Raw genomic sequence first — 21,600 nt, 5'->3', positions numbered from 1 at the left:
GTTTTTGGGCTATTTGGGGATTCCCCTCTAAGACAGAGACAACTAAAAACCCCACAAAAAAACTTTTTTTTTTTTTTCCCCCCCCCCAAAATTCCCAAAGTTTCGGGGGGCCAATCAGGAGCCGCAGCAATTAGCGGCTGGCGGGGAGGGGGAACGTGTTTGCCCTCATCGAAATTCTAATCAGCGTGTCACTCACAACAGCCTTAGTGCTGCCTGGCTGCCGCTCGTTCATATGCAAATGAGCCCTAAATGGGCCAATTACGGCTGCGCCCCGCTCAGCCTCCAGCCGCGCACCTGCACTGAGGTGGGGGGGCGTTGGTTAGCGCGGGTGGGTTAACCCGGGCGGGTTAGCGCGGGTGGGTTAGGATGGGTGGGTTAGCGCGGGTGGGTTAACCCGGGTGGGTTAGCACGGGTGGGTTAGCACGGGTGGGTTAGGATGGGTGGGTTAGCGCGGGTGGGTTAACCCAGGTGGGTTAGCGCGGGTGGGTTAGGATGGGTGGGTTGGCACGGGTGGGTTAGCGCGGGTGGGTTAGCGCGGGTGGGTTAGGATGGGTGGGTTAGGATGGGTGGGTTAGGATGGGTGGGTTAGCGTGGGTGGGTTAGGATGGGTGGGTTGGCACGGGTGGGTTAGCGCAGGTGGGTTAGCATGGGTGGGTTAGCGCGGGTGGGTTAACCCGGGTGGGTTAGGATGGGTGGGTTAGCGCGGGTGGGTTAGCACAGGTGGGTTAGGATGGGTGGGTTAACCCAGATCGGTTAGCACGGGTGGGTTGGCACGGGTGGGTTAGGATGGGTGGGTTGGCACGGGTGGGTTGGCATGGGTGGGTTAGGATGGGTGGGTTAGGATGGGTGGGTTAGCGCAGGTGGGTTAGGATGGGTGGGTTAGCATGGGTGGGTTGGCACGGGTGGGTTAGGATGGGTGGGTTAGCACGGGTGGGTTGGCATGGGTGGGTTAGGATGGGTGGGTTAGGATGGGTGGGTTAGCACAGGTGGGTTAGGATGGGTGGGTTAACCCAGATCGGTTAGCACGGGTGGGTTGGCACGGGTGGGTTAGGATGGGTGGGTTGGCACGGGTGGGTTGGCATGGGTGGGTTAGGATGGGTGGGTTAGGATGGGTGGGTTAGCGCAGGTGGGTTAGGATGGGTGGGTTAGCATGGGTGGGTTGGCACGGGTGGGTTAGGATGGGTGGGTTAGCACGGGTGGGTTGGCATGGGTGGGTTAGGATGGGTGGGTTAGGATGGGTGGGTTAGCGCAGGTGGGTTAGGATGGGTGGGTTAGCATGGGTGGGTTGGCACGGGTGGGTTACGATGGGTGGGTTAACCCGGGTGGGTTATTCCCACTCAGTTTATTCCCACTCGGGTTATTCCCACTCGGGTTATTCCCACTCGGGTTATTCCCACTCGGTTTATTCCCACTCGGTTTATTCCCACTCCGTTTATTCCCACTCCATTTATTCCCACTCCGTTTATTCCCACTCGGGTTATTCCCACTCGGTTTATTCCCACTCCGTTTATTCCCACTCGGGTTATTCCCACTCGGTTTATTCCCACTCGGTTTATTCCCACTCGGGTTATTCCCACTCGGGTTATTCCCACTCGGGTTATTCCCGATTCCAACGGTTTGAAAATCGTGGAAAACAAACAAACAAAAAACCAAAAGGTTCCCCCTGTGTCCCAAAGAAATGACCTGGGTGGAAAATTCCCAGCTCGGTGTTTGCCTGAGATAAAAAATTCCCGGGATTTAAAAGGTAAAACTCCGGAGTTTCAGGGATGGAAATAGGGAATTTCGGGGTTAAAAAATCTGGGATTTCTGGGAGAAAAATCCAGAGTTTCAGGGATGGAAATAGGGAATTTTAGGGTTAAAAATCTGGAATTTCAGGGTTAAAAACCTGGGATTTCAGGGATAAAAGTCCAGAGAGTTCGAGGGATAAAACTCCGGGATTTCAGGGACACAAATCCAAGAGTTTCAGGGATAGAAACCCGGGATTTCGGTGCCCCAATAAATTAAATCGTTTGTGGTGAAAATCTTGGGAAAATCAATCGGATTTTGAGGGGAAAAAAAGTGGGATTTGGGGGGGGGGGGGGGAAAAAGGGGATTTTTAAGGAAAAAAAAGGGGATTTGGGGGAAAATCAATGGGATTTTTAAGGAATATTTTGGAGCATTTTAAAAGGAATTTTTTTTTTAAATGAATATCCTGGAAAATAAATGGGATTTTTGGGGGGGAAAAAAAGCGGGATTTTAAAAGGAATTTTGGTTGAGAAATCTCCAAATTTGTCTGATTTTTTTGGGGGGGGAAAAAACCCTCAAAAAGAGGGAAAAAAAAAAAAGTCAATTTGACTTTTGGGGTTGAAATAAATTCAAACGGAAACAAGAACTCGGAGCCAAAACTAGGAAAAGAAACTGAATTTCGAGCGGAAAGAAAAATCATCGCTTAAAGTTTAAAAGAATTCCTAAAATCCGGGATTTCTTCCTTCCCGGTCTGTTCTGGGATTGAAAATCCTTTGAAAAGGGAAATTGGTTTTTTTCCTCTTTTTTTAATGGGAAAAGTGAATTTTTTGGGGTGGGAATTCGGATTTCGGGGAAATCTGGAGGTAAAAAATGGGGGGAATTCAGTAAAAAAAGGGATTTTGGGGGGTTTTTTTGGAGGGGTTGATCCAAAATTCAGGCAGGAGGAGAAAAGAGGGAAAGATCCCAAATTCTCCATCACTGAAATCCCAATTTTCCATCACCTCCATCCTTTCATTTCATTTCATTTAAATTATTTCCTTTGATTACGTTTGAATCATCATTTTATTCTATTCCATTTAATTTTATTTTAACGTAATTTCATTTTATTTTAATGAAAATTCATTCTATTTATTTTATTTTATTTATTCCATTTCTTTATTTCATTATTTATTTTTTAAATTAAATTTAATTTAATTTCATTTTGGTTTTGTTATCTCTCACCGATGGTTTTTGAGCCTGAATAAAATAATTTTGGGGGGAAAAAAAAGGGGGAAAAAAAGGGGAAAAAATGGGGAAAAAGGGGAAAAATGGGAAAAAAAGGAAAAATTGGGGAAAAAAGGGGAAAAAAATGGGGAAAAAAGGGGGAAAAAAGGGAAAAATGGGGAAAAAATGGGGAAAAAAAGGGGAAAAAAAAGGGAAAAAAATTGGGAATTACTTCCTGGGAGGGAATTAATTAGGAGAAAAGGAGGAATTAATCATTCCTATGAAATAATAACTGGGATTAATTAACAATTTGGATTAATAATTTTTTTTTTTTTGAAGTGAGGAAAGGTTTTTGCTCCCCAGTTGACTAAAAATTTTGGGGGGGGATTAAAAAAGTGGGAATTTTTGGGTTTTTTTTGTAGATTTCCAAGAGAGCTTTTTGTACATTTTATATTCCTTTATTATTATTATTTTATCGAAATCAATTAATGAATAACTCAGATTTTTCCACAGCTGTTTTTTTTTTTTTTTCTCCTTTTTCCCGTTTAAAAATGGGATTTTTTTGGGGGGGGGAGGAGTTTCAAAAATCGGGATTATTTTTTTTTTGTTTGTTTTTTTAGAGGGGGATTTTTGATGATCTCAGCGCCGGGAAATTTTTTTTTAAAATGCCGGAAAATCCGGGAAAATTCCGATTTAAGTTTTGTTTTGGCTCACCTGGTGGCAGCCCTGCAGGTTGGAGTCTCGCCCGTAGGAGGAGTAGGAGCCTCGTTCCGTTTTACCTGGAAACGGGGGCGGGAAAAAAAAAGGGGGGAAAAATCGGAGATTTGATTTTCCGTCATTGGCGGGGACGGGCAGGCGGGATTGTGGGATTGATGTTTAATACAATACAATATAATATAATATAATATAATATAATATAATATAATATAATATAATATAATATAATATAATATAATATAATATAATATAATATAATATAATATAATATAATATAATATAATATAATTATAATACAATATAATATAATATAATGTAATGTAATGTAATGTAATGTAATGTAATGTAATACAATACAATACAATACAATACAATACAATATAATATAATATAAATATATTATAATCTAATCTATTATAATCTAATGCATTATAATATAGTGAGATCTATATAAAAAATACATTGTGATGCAATATAATGTATAAAAATGTAATGTACGATGGAATGGAAGATATATAGAAGAAAACACATTGTGACGGAATGGAACGGAATGATAAAAATATAACATAATATAATATAATATATGATGGAATGGAATGAACAGAATAAAATACGCTGTGATGGAACGTAATAACGTAAATACAATACACAATGGAATATAATAAATAGAATAAAAGGCATTCCGATGTGATAATGTAGTGATATCAAATATAACGGAATGCGGCGCGTAGTAAAAAAAAACACACATCACGGCGTAATGCAACGCAACGATGTAAATATAATTTAATGCCCGATGGAATGGAAGATAATGTGTAGAACGAAATGCATTAGGATGTAATAATAAAATGTAAGAATATAAAATATAGAATATCCGATGGAATGGAAGATAATGTGTAGAACGAAATGCATTAGGATGTATTAATAAAATGTAAGAATATAAAATATAGAATATCCGATGGAATGTAACGTGATAGAATGCAATATTAGAAATAGAGTGAAATCCAATGTAATGCAATATAAACATAGCGTAATGTAATCTAATGTAACATAATACAATACAGTGTGATATATAATATTATATTATGATATAATTAACGTAATACAGTGTAATACTGGGATCATAACTGAGCAAAGTGCAGATTACCGCGCCGCGATGTCAGGATAAAACACGTCAATGTTTAAACGGCAGAATAAAGTATACAAACGTATACAATAACGCAACGCAGCACTGCCCGGGGACAGGGCACAGGAGAAGCCAACGGGAGACGGCTCGGGGGGAAACGACGCGTCGTATATCGGAATGGACAGTAACGAACGGCAGCGTCGGGACGCCATTCGATACCGTTCGATACCGTTTGATACCGTTTGATATCGCTTGACGAAGCGTGATCTGAGGGAATACAGCGTGACAAACCTCGATCCAATCTATTTTTGGTGTAATCTGGTGTACCATGTAAGGTAACGCAGTGCAGCATACAGGATCTATACAGTAGCGTATAGTATCTATGTAACACCTTTATACCTCGTAAATATAAATACAATATAACGTAATACGATCAATCGCGATATGACACGATCAAGCGCGACACAACGCGATCAACCGCGATACGACACGATCAATCGCGATATGACGCAATCAACTGCGATATGACACGATCGATCGCGACACGACGCGATCAATCGCGATAGGACGCGATCAATCGCGACAGGACGCGATCAAGCGCGCTATTATCCCAATCATTACGTAGACAGAAGAGAAGGGAGTGGCGTGGGTTACACGGGATTCACTGGGAAGGATTCCCTGGAATTTTGGGAGGGGGGGGTAAACCCTCGGCATAAACCGACAGGAATTCGGGGGGGTTTGGGAATAGTTCCTTGGGGTAATCAGGATTTAATTTGGGATTAATTCCCGAATAATTCCTTGGGATAATCAGGATTTAATTTGGGATTAATTCCCGAATAATTCCCTGGGATAATCAGGATTTATTTGGGAATAATTCCCTGGGATAATCAGGATTTTATTTGGGAATAATTCCCGAATAATTCCCTGGGATGCACAGGATTTATTTGGGAATAATTCCCTAATAATTCCCTGGGATAATCACGATTTTATTTGGGATTAATTCCCGAATAATTCCTTGGGATAATCAGGATTTAATTTGGGATTAATTCCCGAATAATTCCTTGGGATAATCAGGATTTAATTTGGGATTAATTCCCTAATAATTCCCTGGGATGCACAGGATTTATTTGGGAATAATTCCCTAATAATTCCCTGGGATGCACAGGATTTATTTGGGATTAATTCCCTGGGATAATCAGGATTTTATTTGGGAATAATTCCCGAATAATTCCCTGGAATAATCAGGATTTCTTTGGGAATAATTCCCTGGGATAATCAGGATTTATTGGGGAATAATTCCTTGGGATACACAGGGATTTTTTGGGAATAATTCCCTGATTTTCCTCATCCCGGCTGGGATTTTTTCCCAGGGAATTCTGGCTCAGGTGGGGTCTCCACGCGGCAGGATTGGCGGGAAAGGGAATTCCCGGGAATTGTTTCGGGATTGGCACCGGAACGCTGAGAAATTCCCGGTTTTTCTTGTTTTAATTATTTTTTTAGGATCTTTTAAATTGATTTTGGGGGAATTTTTTAAAGTTTTTTCTGGGGATTTTTAAATTATTTTTGGGGGATTTTTTAAAAATTATTTTTGGGGATTTTTTTTTAATTATTTTTGGGGATTTTTTAAATTATTTTTAGGGATTTTTTTAGTTATTTTGGGGATTTTAATTTTAATTATTTCGGGGGATTTTTAAAAATTAATTTCGGGGGTTTTTTTCAGGTTTTTTTCCTTTTTTATTTATTTTTGGGTGGTTTTTGTTTGGTTTTCGGGGCTTTTTCCCCTTTTTCGTGTTTTTTTTTTTTTATTTTGGGTTTTTTTTCTTTTTTTCTTCTATTTTTCTTTTTTTATTTTTGGGGGTTTTTTTCCTTTTTTGTGGCTTTTTAATTTATTTTTGGGGTTTTATTTCTTTTTTTTTCTATTTTTCTTTTTTTATTATTTTTGGGGTTTTTTTTCCTTTTAAGGGGTTTTTCTTTCTCTTTTTTTGGGGTTTTATTTCGGGGTTTTTTTTCTTCTTTTTTAGGTTTTTTTGTTTGTTTTCCCTTTTTTGATTTTTTTTTCCCTTTTCTGACTTTTTTTCCTCTTTTTTTTTGATTTTCCCCCTTTTTTTTCTTTGATTTCTGTTATTTTTGGGTGGGGTTTTTTGGGGTTTTTTTTTCCGCTTTTTTCCCTTTTTGGTGTTTTTAAAAATTTATTTTTGGGGTTTTTTATCTTTATTTTTTCCTTTTTTGGGTTTTTTTCCTTTTTCGGGTGTGTTTTCTTTGATTTTTGGAATTTTTTTGGCTTCTTGGGGTTTTCTTTCTTGTTCAAGTGGGTTTTTGGCCTTTTTTTCATTTTTTTCTTTTTGGTTTTTTTATTTCTGGTTTTTTTTCCTTTTTTTTTTTATTTTTGGGGTTTTTTTGTTGGGTTTTTTTCTTTTTTTGTTGTTTCATTTTCGGAATTTATTTTTGATTTTTGGGGTTTATTTTTCGGGTGGATTTTTTTCTTTTTTTTTATTTTTCGGGTGGAGTTTTTTCCTTCTTTTGATTTCATTTTCTTTTTGGGGGAGTTTTTCTTATTTCTTGGGGTTCTTTTTCCTTTTTGGATTTTTTTTATTCTTGGGGTTTTTTTCCTTTTTTTTTTCTTTTTTGGAGGTTTTTTTTCTTTTTTTTGAGTTTTTTCTTTTTGGTTTTTTTTTTTTTTTGTTTGATTTTCGGAGTGGGTTTTTTTTATTATTTTGGGGGTTTTCTTTCTTTTCCGTTTGAGGGGTTTTTTTCCCTTTTTTAACTGATTTTTTATTTCCATGCCAGGTTTTTTTTTTCCTTTTTTTTTAATTTTTAATTTTTATTTTTTTTCTTTCTTCGGGGAATTTTTTTATTTCTGGGGGGTTTTATTTCCTTTTTTATTATTATTATTTTGGGAGGTTTTTTTTCTTGTTTTTTTTGGGTTTTTTTTGTTTGTTTTTGTTTTTTTGGTTTGATTTTCAGAGGTTTTTTTCCTTTTCTTTTTTTATTTCCGCGTGAGTTTTTTTTTCCTTTTTTAATTTATTTTTTATTTCCGTGTCAGTTTTTTTTTTCTTTTTTTTTTTTTAATTTCCACGTGAGCTTTTTTTTCCCTTTCTTTCATTTCTTTTTCATTTCCCTGTGAGTTTTTTTCCCCTTTTTTCCCTGATTTTTTCCCCTTTTCTCCGGGAAGTTCTTTTCCCCGTCCCCACAATTTCCCCCCGGCTCCCCGGGTGAAATCCCACCCCGGCCCTCCGCATCCCGGCGTTTCCATGGCAGCCGCGGGCACCGCGCCAGCCCCGCTTCGCTTTCCGGCCGTCGGGATTCATCTGGGGGGGGTTTTTTTGGCTCTTTTTTCGGGGGATTTTTCCCCCAAAATTCCCCTTTTTTTTCATTTTTTTTTCGGGGATTTTCCCCCAAAATTCCCTTTTATTTTCACCTTTTTTTTCGCTTTTTTGGGGAGCATTTCCCCCCCAAAATTCACCTTTTTTTCCACTTTTTTGGGGGGCATTTTCCCCCAAAAATTCACCTTTTTTTCCACTTTTTTTTGCTCTTTTTTTGGGGAAATTTTCCCCCAAAATTCCCTTTTTTTTCCACTTTTTTGGGGGAGGATTTTCCCCCCAAAATTCCCCTTTCTTTCACTTTTTTTTCGCTGTTTTGGGGGAATTTTCCCCCAAATTTCCCTTTTTTTTCTTTTTTTGGGGGGGATTTTCCCCCAAAATCCCCTTTTTTTTACTCTTTTTTTGCTCTTTTTTGGGGGGATTTTCCCCCAAAATTCCCTTTTTTTTCTTTTTTTTTTTTCGGGGATTTTCCCCCAAAATTCCCTTTTTTTTCACTTTTTTTTTTGCTTTTTTGGGGGGGATTTTCTCCCCGAAATTCCCTTCTTTTTTTCACTTTTTTTTCGCTGTTTTGGGGGAATTTTCTCCCAAATTTCCCTTTTTTTTTCATTTTTTTTTCCGAGGATTTTCCCCCAAAATTCCCTTTTTTTTACTCTTTTTTTTGCTCTTTTTTGGGGGGATTTTCCCCCCAAAATTCCCTTTTTTTCCACTTTTTTTTTCGCCTTTTTTTTGGGATTTTCCCCCAAAATTCCCTTTTTTTTACTCTTTTTTTTGCTCTTTTTTGGGGGGATTTTCCCCCCAAATTCCCTTTTTTTCCACTTTTTTTTTCGCCTTTTTTTTGGGATTTTCCCCCCAAAATTCCCTTTTTTTCACTTTTTTTTTTCACTTTTTTTTCGCTTTTTTGGGGGAATTTTCCCCCCCAAAATTCCCTTTTTTCCGTGGTTTTTAGGGGTGGGAAAAGCTTCGAGTTTTAAGGGGTTGGAGGGGAAAAAAATCAGATTTGGGGGCAAAAAAAAATGAATTCATTCTCGTTTTTCCCCTAAATCAGCCATTAATTCATTAACAATTCAGAATAATCACTTTTTCCCCCTTAAATCACCTTTTAATTATTCAATACCTCTGAATAAACACTTTTTTCCCCTTAAATGACCTATTAATTAATTAACAATTGGGAGCAATCACCTTTTTCCCCCCTTAAACCACCAATTAATTAATCAACAACTCCGAATATCGCCAACAATTCCGAATACAACCGACAATTCCAAAGGAATCCTTTCCCCCGCGCCCCTTAAAAAAAAAGAAAAAATTGGAAAAATAAAAAAAATAATAATTTAAAAATCATCATTAACGCGATTTAATTTCCAAAAACCACCATAAAAAAAAATAAAATAAAATTAATTTTAAAACAAAAAGATTTTTGGCACCGAGACGCCGGCGCCGAAACCTCCCCCCCACCCCCGCGGCTGACGAAAAAAACCGCCCCAAAAAAATAAAAAAGGTGGAAAAAGAAAGGGAATGAGCTCGGGGAAATTGGGTTTTTTGGAAAAGGGGAAACGGACTGGGGGGGTCTGGGCTTTGTTCGGGGGGAAATGGGCTTTGGGCGCTGATTGGGGGCCGAATGCAGGTCGAAAGCACAGATGCGGCCCCAAAACACAAAATCCGGCCCCAAAAACACAAAAATCAGCCCCAGAAACACAAAATCCGGCCCCAAAAGCACAAAAATCAGCCCCAAAAACACAAAATCCGGCCCCAAAAGCACAAAAATCAGCCCCAAAAACACAAAATTCAGTCCCAAAAACATAAAATCCGGCCCTAAAACACAAAATTCAGCCTCAAAAACACAAAATTCAGTCCCAAAAACACAAATCCAGCCCCAAAAAACCCCAAATCCGGCCCTAAAAACACAAATCCGGCCCCAAAAACACAAAATCCGGCCCTAAAACACAGAAATCAGTCCCAAAAACATAAAATCCGGCCCTAAAACACAAAATCCAGCCCCAAAGCACAAAATTCAGCCCCAAAAACATAAAATCCGGCCCTAAAACACAAAATTCAGCCTCAAAAACACAAAATTCAGTCCCAAAACCACAAAATCCGGCCCCAAAAGCACAAAAATCAGCCCCAAAAACACAAATCCAGCCCCAAAAAACCCCAAATCCGGTCCTAAAACACAAAATCCGGCCTCAAAAGCACAAAATTCAGCCTCAAAACCACAAAATCCGGCTCTAAAACACAAAATTCAGCCTCAAAACCACAAAATCCAGCCCTAAAACACAAAATCCGGCCACAAAACCACAAAATCCGGCCCTAAAACACAAAATCTGGCCCTAAAACACAAAATCCGGCCCTAAAACACAAAATCTGGCCCTAAAACACAAAATCCGGCGACAAAAGCACAAAATTCAGTCCCAAAAGCACAAAAATCAGCCCCAAAAAGCACAAACTCCGGCCCTAAAACACAATATTCAGCCTCAAAAACACAAAATCCGGCCCTAAAAACACAAATCCGGCCCCAAAAACCCCAAATCCGGCCCCAAAACACAAAATCCGGCCACAAAAGCACAAAAATCAGCCCCAAAAAGCACAAACTCCGGCCCTAAAAACCCCAAATTCGGCCCCAAAATCCACAAATCTCGTCCCTAAACCCCCAAATTCAGCCCCAAAAAACCCCAAATTCGGCCCCAAAACCCCCAAATTTAGCCCCAAAAACCCCAAATTTATCCCTTAAAATCCCCAAATTCGGCCCCAAAACGGAAAATTCGGCCCCAAAACCCAAATTCAGCCCCAAAAACCCCAAATTTATCCCTTAAAATCCCCAAATTCGGCCCCAAAACGCAAAATTCTGCCCCAAAACCCAAATTCAGCCCCCAAAACCCCAAATTTATTCCCAAAAACCCCAAATTTATTCCCTAAAAACCCAAATTCAGCCCCAAAGCCACAAAATCAGCCCCAAAACCCAAATCCAGCCCCGAAACCCCCAAATTTATTCCCTAAAAATCCAAATCCAGCCCCAAAAACCCCAAATTGAGCCTTTTATCCCAAATTTTCCCCAATTTTCCCCCTTTTCCCCCATTTTTTCCCATTTTTCCCCTTTTTTCCCCATTTTTTCCCCCAAAAAAACCGTTGGGAATTCCAGGCTTGGCCGGGGATCAATTAATTAATTCCGGGAGTTAATCAATCAATCAATCAATCAATCAATCGGTGTTGGAAGGGAAAAACAAACCCATCAATCGATATTGGGCAGGGGATGAAGAAAGCAACGAATCAATCAATCAATCAATTAATTAAATCAGTCAATCAGTCCGTGTTGGCTATTGGGAGGGGAAATAAACTAATCAATCAATCAATCAATTAATAAGGGAAGGGATAAAATGAAACGATCAATCGGTCAGTATCGGATATTGGATGGGGAAAGGAAAGAATCAATCAATCAATCAATCAATCAATCAATTAATCAATCAGTCAATCAATCAGTCCGTGTTGGCTATTGGGAGGGGAAATAAACTAATCAATCAATCAATTAATAAGGGAAGGAATAAAATGAAACGATCAATCGGTCAGTATCGGATATTGGATGGGGAAAGGATCAATCAATCAATCAATTAATCAATCAATTAATCAATCAATCAGTCCGTGTTGGCTATTGGGAGGGGAAATACTAATCAATCAATCAATCAATTAATAAGGGAAGGAATAAAATGAAACGATCAATCGGTCAGTATCGGATATTGGATGGGGAAAGGCTCAATCAATCAATCACCAATCAATCAATCGATCGTCAATCAATCAATCAATCAATCACCAATCAATCGATCAATCAATCAATCAATCACCAATCAATCAATCAATCACCAATCAATCAATCACCAATCAATCGATCAATCAATCACAAATCAATCCATCGATAATCAATCAATCAATCCGTCTCGGCTATTGGGAGGGGAAATAAACTAATCAATCAATCAATACTGGCTACGGGAAGGAAGAAATCAATCGATCAATTAATCAATCAATCAATTAATCAATTCATCCTGGAGCTAAAGGAGGCAATCAATCAATCAATCACTTTGGGGAGGGGGGGGGGATTTTCCCGGAATTCCGTCCGTACAAATCAGCAAAACTTCGGCCGGCGCCCGCAGGGAAATTCGGGAACGGCCCCAAAATCCGGGATTTTAAAGGGGTTTTCCCGGGTTTTTTTGAATTTTGGGAAATCGGGATTGAGGAGCGGTTTTGATTTTTTTATTTTAATTTTTTAAATTTCTTTTTAATTTTTTTTCCCCCCAGGCTTGAGGGGTTTTTTAAAAATTTTTAAATATTTTTTAATTTTTTTTTCTTACTTTGGGAAGTCAAGGTTGGGCTTTTTGAATTATTATTTATTTTTTTTAATTTATTTTTTATTTATTTTTTCCTATTTTGGGAAATCAGACTTGAGGGGGGGTTAATTATTTTTTTAATTATTTTTTAATTTTTTTTTTTCCTATTTTGAGATATTCGGTTTGGGATTTTTTTTTTTTTAATTTTTTCAATTTATTTTTCTTTTCCCCCAAAAGTTGAGAGAGGTTTTTTTTTCCTAATTTTTAGTTTATTTTTTAATTTTTTCCCTTTTTTTTAAAATTTTAGGAAACCACGGTCAAGCGTTCTTTTAAATTTTTAAATTTCTTTTTAATTTCTTTTTCCTATTTTTGAATTTTTAAAAACCAGGGTCGGGGGTTCTTTTAAAATTGTTAAATTTTGTTTTTCCTATTTTCAAATTTTAAGAAATTTTAGAATTTATTTTTTTTCCCTATTTCTGGATTTTTAAAAACCAGGGTCGGGGGGGGTTTTTTTTTCAAATTTTTAATTTAATATTTTTTCCCTATTTTGGAATTTTTGTGAAATCCGGGTGGCTTTTTTTTAATTTTTAAATTTAATTTTTTTCCCTATTTTCAAATTTTGAGGAAATCAAGACCAGGGTTTGGGGTTTTTTTATATTTTTAAATTTAATTTTTTCCCCCTATTTTTGAATTTCGGCGAATTCCGAGTTGGGGGTTTTTTTATTATTTTTTAATTTAATTTTTTCCCCCTATTTTCGAATTTTGGTGAATTCTGAGTTGGGGTTTTTTTTTATTATTTTTTAATTTTTTTTTCCCCTATTTTCAAATTCTGGTGAATTCCAGGTCGGGGTTTTTTTTTTTTTTTAATTATTTTTAATTTATTTTTTTTTTTAATTTCTGGTTTTTATCCCCATTTTTTTTTTTAATTCCCCCCCTCCCTATTTCCGACGGGGTTTTAACTCCTCTCCCTCCCCTCCGTTCGCATCTGGCGCTTTTCTTTCTCGTTTAATTATTATTATTATTATTATTATTATTTCCCTTTCTTTCTTTCTTTCCTCCCCAAAAAAACAACAAAATAAACTTGGCAGCGGCGCCGCGGGTTTTTTTATTTTTTATTTTATTTTATTTTACTTTATTTTTATTTTATTTTATTTATTTTCCCCCCCGTCCCGGCAGGCGGGAGGGGCGGATGAGGAACTGCGGGCGGAATGAAACCGATCCAATCTCGCCGCCGCCGCGAACATGAATTTTCATTAATTACAACCTTGTCAGCGAAAGCATTATCGGAGCCGAAGATGGGAAATGCTAATGAGCGCCCATTTGCATATTTTGCTTTGTCGGAATGTCATTAATTATTACATTTTATGATGATGAATGCAGCTGTCGAAGGCGCTCGGGCCCCCGGTGCATAATTAGCCGGCGGGATGTCAGCACTTTTTTTTTTTTTTTGATTTTTTGGGGAGGGGGGAAAAAATAAAAATAAAAATAAAAAACAACAACAACAACAACAAACCCACCAACTCCCCCCAAAAAAATAAAAAGAGGGGGAAAAAAAATTCCCAAAATTTTCCCAAATTTCCCCCCCCCCCCCACCGTAAAACTTTGCGGCGCGTTCGCGCTGGGAGATTCCTTCCTCCTCCCTCCGCCTGGGATCGTTTCGGCGAAAATTTTATCAGCTCCGCCGCTTTGCCACGACTCAAATCCAAAATAAAAAACCAGCCCAAACCCCAAAAATCGTTAGCCCCGGCTTAATTAACGCCACGCTTAATTATAACGCCATGATGTCAGCGGTTTTAATTAAGCCTTGGCTCGGGGACAGCAGAGCGCCTCGCCGCCGTAAGAGTCGCGCGGGCGGCGGCCGAGGAGGAGCGGGACGGTGGGACGGGAGAGGACGGAGGAAAAGACGGGAGAGGAGGACGGAGAGGACGGAGAGGAGGATGGAGAGGAGGACGATGGAGAGGAGGATGGAGAGGAGGATGGAGAGGAGGATGGAGAGGAGGATGGAGAGGAGGATGGATGGAGAGGAGGATGGAGAGGAGGATGGAGAGGAGGATGGAGAGGAGGATGGAGAGGAGGACGGAGAGGAGGATGGAGAGGAGGATGGAGAGGAGGACGATGGAGAGGAGGATGGAGAGGAGGATGGAGAGGAGGATGGAGAGGAGGATGGAGAGGAGGATGGAGAGGAGGAAGGAGAGGAGGATGGAGAGGAGGATGGAGAGGAGGATGGAGAGGAGGAAGGAGAGGAGGATGGAGAGAGGAGGATGGAGAGGAGGATGGAGAGGAGGAAGGAGAGGAGGACGGAGAGGAGGATGGAGAGGAGGATGGAGAGGAGGATGGAGAGGAGGATGGAGAGGAGGATGGAGAGGAGGAAGGAGAGGAGGAAGGAGAGGAGGATGGAGAGGAGGAAGGAGAGGAGGAAGGAGAGGAGGAAGGAGAGGAGAAGGAGAGAGGATGGAGAGGAGGATGGAGAGGAGGACGAGAGGACGGAGAGGAGGATGGAGAGGAGGACAGAGAGGAGGAATGGAGAGGAGGACTGGAGAGGAGGACGGAGAGGAGGATGGAGAGGAGGATGGAGAGGAGGACGGAGAGGAGGATGGAGAGGAGGATGGAGAGGAGGATGGAGAGGAGGATGGAGAGGAGGAAGGAGAGGAGGACGGAGAAGGACGGAGGAGGAGGATGGAGAGGAGGATGGAGAGGAGGAAGGAGAGGAGGATGGAGAGGAGGAAGGAGAGGAGGATGGAGAGGAGGATGGAGAGAGGAGGATGGAGAGGAGGATGGAGAGGAGGATGGAGAGGAGGACGGAGAGGACGGAGAGGAGGATGGAGAGGAGGACGGAGAGGAGGATGGAGAGGAGGATGGAGAGGAGGACGGAGAGGAGGATGGAGAGGAGGATGGAGAGGAGGACGGAGAGGAGGATGGAGAGGAGGATGGAGAGGAGGATGGAGAGGAGGAAGGAGAGGAGGAAGGAGAGGAGGAAGGAGAGGAGGAAGGAGAGAGGAGGATGGAGAGAGGAGGAAGGAGAGGAGGAAGGAGAGGAGGATGGAGAGAGGAGGATGGAGAGAGGAGGAAGGAGAGGAGGATGGAGAGGAGGATGGAGAGAGGAGGATGGAGAGAGGAGGAAGGAGAGGAGGAAGGAGAGGAGGATGGAGAGAGGAGGATGGAGAGAGGAAAGGAGAGGAGGATGGAGAGGAGGATGGAGAGAGGAGGATGGAGAGAGAGAGGATGGAGAGGAGGAGGAGAGGAGAGGAGGAAGGAGAGGAGGATGGAGAGGAGGATGGAGAGGAGGATGGAGAGGAGGATGGAGAGGAGGATGGAGAGAGGAGGATGGAGAGAGGAAGGAGAGGAGGATGGAGAGGAGGATGGAGAGGAGGATGGAGAGGAGGATGGAGAGGAGGAAGGAGAGGAGGATGAGGAGGATGGAGAGGAGGATGGAGAGGAGGATGGAGAGGAGGATGGAGAGAGAGAGGATGGAGATGGAGGATGGAGAGGAGGATGGAGAGGGAGGATGGAGAGGAGGATGGAGAGGAGGAGGAGAGGAGGATGGAGGAGATGGAGAGGAGGATGGAGAGGAGGATGGAGGGAGGAGGAGAGGATGGATGAGAGGAGGATGGAAGGATGAAGGAGGAAGGATGGAGGAGGAGATGGAGAGAGTGAGGATGGAGGTTGAGGATGGAGAGGTGATGGAGATGGAGGATGGAGAGGATGGAGAGGAGGAGGATGGAGAGGAGGATGGAGAGGAGGAGGAGAGGAGGATGGAGAGAGGAGGATGGAGAGGAGGAGGAGAGGAGGATGGAGAGGAGGATGGAGAGGGAGGGATGGAGAGGAGGATGGAGAGGAGGATGGAGAGGAGGAGGAGAGGAGGACGGAGGCGGCGGCAGATGGGCCCGTTCCACATGAGCGGCCCGATCAATCACAGCTGAAGGGCCCAGGTGCGGCGCAGCCGCGCGGCGACGCCCCATTTCACAGTCTGTCACACACGGGCCCGCCAGCGCTGACCCCGCCGCTGCCGGAGCTGGCTCGGCTCGGCTCGGCGCGGGCTCGGCCCCGTTTGGCAGGCTGTCCCGCACGGGCCCCGCCGGCGCCGCCGCCGCTGCCGCTCTGGCAGAGCGAACTTGGCGCGGCTCGGCCCGCGGAGAGCGGCACACGCCGGCCCCTCCCTGCCCTCGGCTTGTCTCCTCACTGCTCTGCTTCCCTTCCCTGCCCTCCCCATCCCTTCCCTGCCCTCCCCATCCTTTCCCTGCCCTCCCCATCCTTTCCCTGCCCTCCCCATCCTTTCCCTGCCCTCCCCATCCTTTCCCTGCCCTCTCCATCCTTTCCCTGCCCTCTCCATCCTTTCCCTGCCCTCTCCATCCTCTCCTTCCCTCTCCATCCTTTCCCTTTCCCTCTCTTCCTTCTCCTTCCCTTTCCATCCCTCTCCATTCCTCTCCATCCCTTCCTTTTCCTTTTCCTTCTCCTTCCCTTTCCTTTTCCCTTCCCTTTCCCTTTCCCATCCCCTTTCCCTTTCCCTTTCCCTTTTCCCTTCCCATCTCATCCCATCCCATCCCTCTCCTCTTTCCCCTTTTCCCCCCTTTTTTCCCCCATCCGGACGCTCCCAAAAAAAAGCCCAACTCAACCTTCCCCCCAAAAACTACAAAGAACCTCCCGGGAATTTCCCACTCCTTCCCAAATTCCGCTGCATTAATGATCCCGAGGAAAACCGGAATTCGGGAGACGAAAAATCCCGCGGTCGGGGGCGTTACCCAACCCCGCCCCGCCCGTCCATAGGACGAGCTTAATAATTTAACACAGAATAATTAATAACCTGCGATAATTATATAAAATAATCCAGCTCTGCCCAGGCTCCTGCTGACCCCGAGCTCTCCGATCCTTCATTCAGGAAAAACCCCACTGGGATCTCATTAGGAATTTCCTCATTAAATTTTAGGAATAAGCAAAAGTTTCGGGGGGTTGTAGATTTGGGGAAAAAAAAACCTGAACTTGAGGAATGGGGAAATTTTGAGGGGTTTAAATTTGGGAATAAACCGGAATTTGAGGAATGGGGAGTTTTGAGGGGTTTAGATTTGGGCAGAAGCCACGGAAAGGACGACTCAATTTCAGGGAATAACCGAAGTTCCGGGGTTTTAGAGCCACGAGCAAGCGGGGCCCGCAGCCGGGCTGGGTTTTTCCTGCCGGCGCTCGGCTGGCTGAGTGCGGCCCAGCGGCTGGAGGAGGAGGAGGAGGAGGAGGAGGAGGAGGAGGAGGAGGAGGAGGAGGAGGAGGAGGAGGAGGAGGGAGGAGGAGGAGGAGGCCCGCGGTGCCCGAGGCCGCCCAGGTGTGCGCCACATGGAGCTCCACGGGGCGGCTCCCGGCCCTTCCCAGCCGCCCGCTGACGTCGCCGTCCTCCCCCCCCCGGTCTGGAATAATCCCTCTTTCCTCCCGCGTTTCTCGCCTCTCCCTCTCTCTCTCTCTCTCCTGGGAAATTTCCAGGCCCATCCCGGCATCTGTTCCCCGTCCTCTTTTGTGAACGCCGAAGGAATCCATTCGGGTTCCGTCGTCGGTTTTTTTTTTTTTTTTAGGCGGCGTCGACATCGTCCGCCGATAAATTTCCCCCCTTCGCTCCCCAAATTCCCCCGGCTCCTCTTTTCCCCCTCCCCAAATCCACCTTTTATTCCCCGGTGTTTCGGTGTGAAACCCAACCAGATTTTTTATTTTCCCCCCCGGAAGATCTCTCCGGGTTTGGTGGGTTTTTTTTTTTGGAGCACCGAGGGGAATATTCCAGCCCGCAGCTGCACGGGAAAAGTTGGCCGGCGAAAGGAGGAGGCGCGATTTCGCCGGTGGAATTCCAACCCTGCCGGTTCCTGTTAACTCCGTGCTCCGGAGGTTTCGGTGGTTTTGGTTTTTGGTTTTTTTTTTTCCTTGAGGAGAGGGGAGGGGATCAAAGGGGCAGAGGCCGATTCCCGGCTGGTGTGAGAACTGGTGCTGCCCTTAATTCCGACCATATGGCCACGGGGAACGGGAGAGGAGGGGGGGAAAGGATCTGCCGGCACGAGGAGAGGAGCAAGGCGTGGAAAAGATTAAAAAAAAAATATATATATATATCCCCCAAGGATATTTTATTTTTTTTTTCTCCGCCTCTTCTCGCTCACCTTTTATCCCGGCCGCAGAGAGGGGAGGGGGGAAAAAAAAAAATTTAAAAAAAAAATTTTAAAAAAAAATTCAATTTTTTTTCTTTCCCCCCCCCCCCCCCACCCCACCACCTCCAAAAATAAAGAAAAAAAAAAAAGTTGATTTTATTTATCCAACTCCTCCTTTTAATTCTCCCCTCCAGCTCGGCGCCGCTGGGAAGTTCAGCCTCGGGGAGGGGGCCGCGGCTGCTTCTTAATTAAACTCGGCTTTGTTGGACTCGGCGGGCTTTAACTAAGAGCATAACAAACCCTTTGTTTTTCCCTGCCTAACGGAGCGTGACCGCCTATGGAAACGACCCGCTCAACGCACCCGCTCGGGTTTTGTTGCCCGGATTTTCCCACATGGTCCAAGGGGTTTTGTTTTTTGGTTTTTTATTTTCTTCCAGCTGGGAATGCCAAAAAAAAAAAAACCCCAAAAAAAAAAAAAAAAAAAAAAAACCGACCGGGAATTCATTTAGAATTCTTAATTATTTTTTTTTTTTTTTTTTTTTTTTGGAGGGGGGGTGTCTCTTTGTGTTTGGAAAAAGGGAGTTGGAAATTCCTCTTTATCCCGACGTTTCTTCTTCCTCCTCCTCTCCCCCTCGCCCTCTGACTCCGACTCTCCGTGAAGATTTTCAGGAAGTCACTTCTCTCTAAAACATCCCCCCCCGAGAGCCGAGAGCTGGAAAATAATCCCCGGGAAAAGGCAGGAGCTCGTTAAACTCCGGGGAGGGGGTTTAGAACCGGAAAAAGCGGGAGAGAGAAATGGGAGAAGCCGGATTTTTGGACGGGATTCTCCCGTGGAATAGGAGCACTGGGAAGCACAGCCTGCTCGGGATTATGGGAAGAGTTTGGGATTACGGAGTGAGCCTGGAATTATGGGCCGGGGTTTGGGATTACGGGCAGGATTTTGGGATTACGGGCAGGAGTTTGGGATTACAGGCAGGATTCTGGAATTACGGGCAGAATTTTGGGATTATGAACAAGATTTTGGGACTATGGCCGGGAGTCTGAATTATGAACCAGAGCCCGGATTTCTGGGCAGAATTTTGGGATTACGACCAGGATTTTGGGATTGTCCAAAGACCAACCCCCCCCCCGTCCCGCCGGGAGGCGTCGGAAGCGCAAATCCCGGCGGCACGTCAGCTTTGCCCGCGGAGTCCGAGGGCCAAGCTCGCGTTCCCGTTCGGGAAAGGAAGGGAGACGTCGCCGTCACCCGCGGCGCCGAGCTCGCCGGGCCTGGCAGAGCTCACAAATCCCTTAACTCCCGGCTGGCGCAACGGGAACGGCGAGGGAATTACCGGCCCGGCCCGCGCCGGGAGCCGCAGGGGGGACAATCCCAACTCCGCCAGGCGGCCGTGTAATCCCACTGGCCGGGGGGACGGTGGGATTGCCGCGGCAGGCCGCTGTCCCAGCGACGATCCCGGAGGCTTTCCCGGCGGGAAAAGGGGGGACTGTCCTGGCTGGGAGGAGAGTAAAGGGGTTCCCGGAGAGGAGAGGCGGGAATGGGAGCGGTGGCGGTGAGCACCGCGTGGGGACCAGGATTGGTGCTGCCACTGCCACTGTCGCTGCCATTGTCACTGTCACTGCCATTGTCACTGTCACTGTCGCTGCCATTGCCACTGCCACTGCCATTGTCACTGCCATTGTCACTGTCACTGCCATTGTCACTGTCACTCCTATTGCCATTGTCACTGCCACTGCCACTGCCACTATTCCCACAACCACTGCCATTGCCACTGCCCCTGTCATTGTCACTGCCATTGTCATTGTCACTGCCACTGCCACTGCCATTCCCACTGCCATTGCCATTCCCATTGTGATTGACACTGCCATTGCTGTTGTCACTGCCATTGTCACTGCCACTGCCACTAGCATTGCCATTGCCATTGCCACTGTCATTGCCATTGCCATTCCCATTGCCACTGCCATTGCCACTGCCACTGCCATTCCCATTGTCATTGTCACTGCCACTTGCCACTGCCATTGTCACTGCCACTGCCATTCCCTCTGCCATTGTCACTGCCACTGCCACTGCCACTGTCACTGTCACTGCCATTGCCACTGCCATTCCCACTGCCATTGCCATTGTCACTGCCATTCCCATTCCCACTGCCATTGTCACTGTCATTCTCATTGCCACTGCCATTGCCATTCCCACTGTTATTTCCATTGCCATTCCCATTCCCACTGCCACTCCCACTCCCATTGCCATTGCCATTGTCATTGCCATTGCCATTCCCATTGCCACTGCCACTGTTATTTCCATTGCCATTGCCATTGCCATTCCCATTGCCACTGCCATTGCCCATTCCCATTGCCATTCCTATTCCCATTCCCATTCCCACTGCCATTCCTATTCCCATTCCCATTCCCACACGGCGCCACGATCTCCCAGCCCGGCGCTCCGCCGCCATCCCATCCCCGCAGCCATCCCCAGCCGGGAAAAACCCCCCCGGGAGCATCCAGCAAGACCCCGGAGAAACATCAGGGACTTCCCAAAGTCCTCAGCAGCTCCGGACTCCTGCTTTCCCATCACCTCCAGCACCGACTATCCCAGAAACCACGGGGAAAAGGAGGAGGCCCGGAGGCGCGCGGCGACGGATCCGCGGAATTTCCGCGGCAGGATTTCAGAAAACCTCTAAAAGCCACGAAGGGACGGGAAGGCGGAAAGGAATCCGCGGTCCCGCTGCCCGCCCGCCCCCCGAGCAGAGAGGAACCCGCCGCGTCCTTACTTTGTATTCTGGAATTGACGAAGGGAGGAGAGAGATTGTCGTGGGAGCCGAGGTCCCTGCCGGCCACGTGGTCGTAGTGAGTCCCGTCTCCATAGTTCTGGCGAGAAACGGGGGGAAAATCACCGTTTTACACCCGGGAACGACCTTTTCCTCCCGGAATTCCCTGCTCACTTTGAGGAAACATCGTCCCCTCGGGGGTTTGTTGGGTTTTGGGTTTTTTTTTTTCCCTCCCTTGAACGACACATTCCGGACAGGTTTTTAGCGGGAACGACACATCCCAGGTAGTTTCGAGCGTCGTCCCCCCCGCAACGTTTTGGTTGCTGG

The 21,600-nt window shown here is 44.6% G+C and overlaps 1 protein-coding gene across 20 annotated transcripts in view; it reads right to left on the bottom strand.

The window, feature by feature from the left end:
• Positions 1-21,600, bottom strand: part of TCF4 (transcription factor 4) — a 69,487-nt gene that overhangs the window by 26,269 nt on the left and 21,618 nt on the right. For all 20 annotated transcript variants that reach the window (XM_066180678.1, XM_066180677.1, XM_066180676.1 and 17 more), the window contains 2 exons: positions 21,277-21,373; positions 3,643-3,707 (listed from right to left, as the gene is read on the bottom strand). In XM_066180678.1, coding sequence (XP_066036775.1) covers positions 3,643-3,707; positions 21,277-21,373 — 162 coding nt within the window. The remainder of the gene's footprint in view (positions 1-3,642; positions 3,708-21,276; positions 21,374-21,600) is intronic.

The sequence above is a fragment of the Chamaea fasciata genome, unplaced genomic scaffold, assembly GCF_029207755.1.
Source record: "Chamaea fasciata isolate MVZ Bird 193981 ecotype frontalis unplaced genomic scaffold, bChaFas1.0.hap1 SCAF_4, whole genome shotgun sequence".
Taxonomy (NCBI): Eukaryota; Metazoa; Chordata; class Aves; order Passeriformes; family Sylviidae; genus Chamaea; species Chamaea fasciata.
The sequence above is the reverse complement of the archived record's forward strand: the minus strand, read 5'-3'. Positions and strand labels throughout refer to the sequence as shown.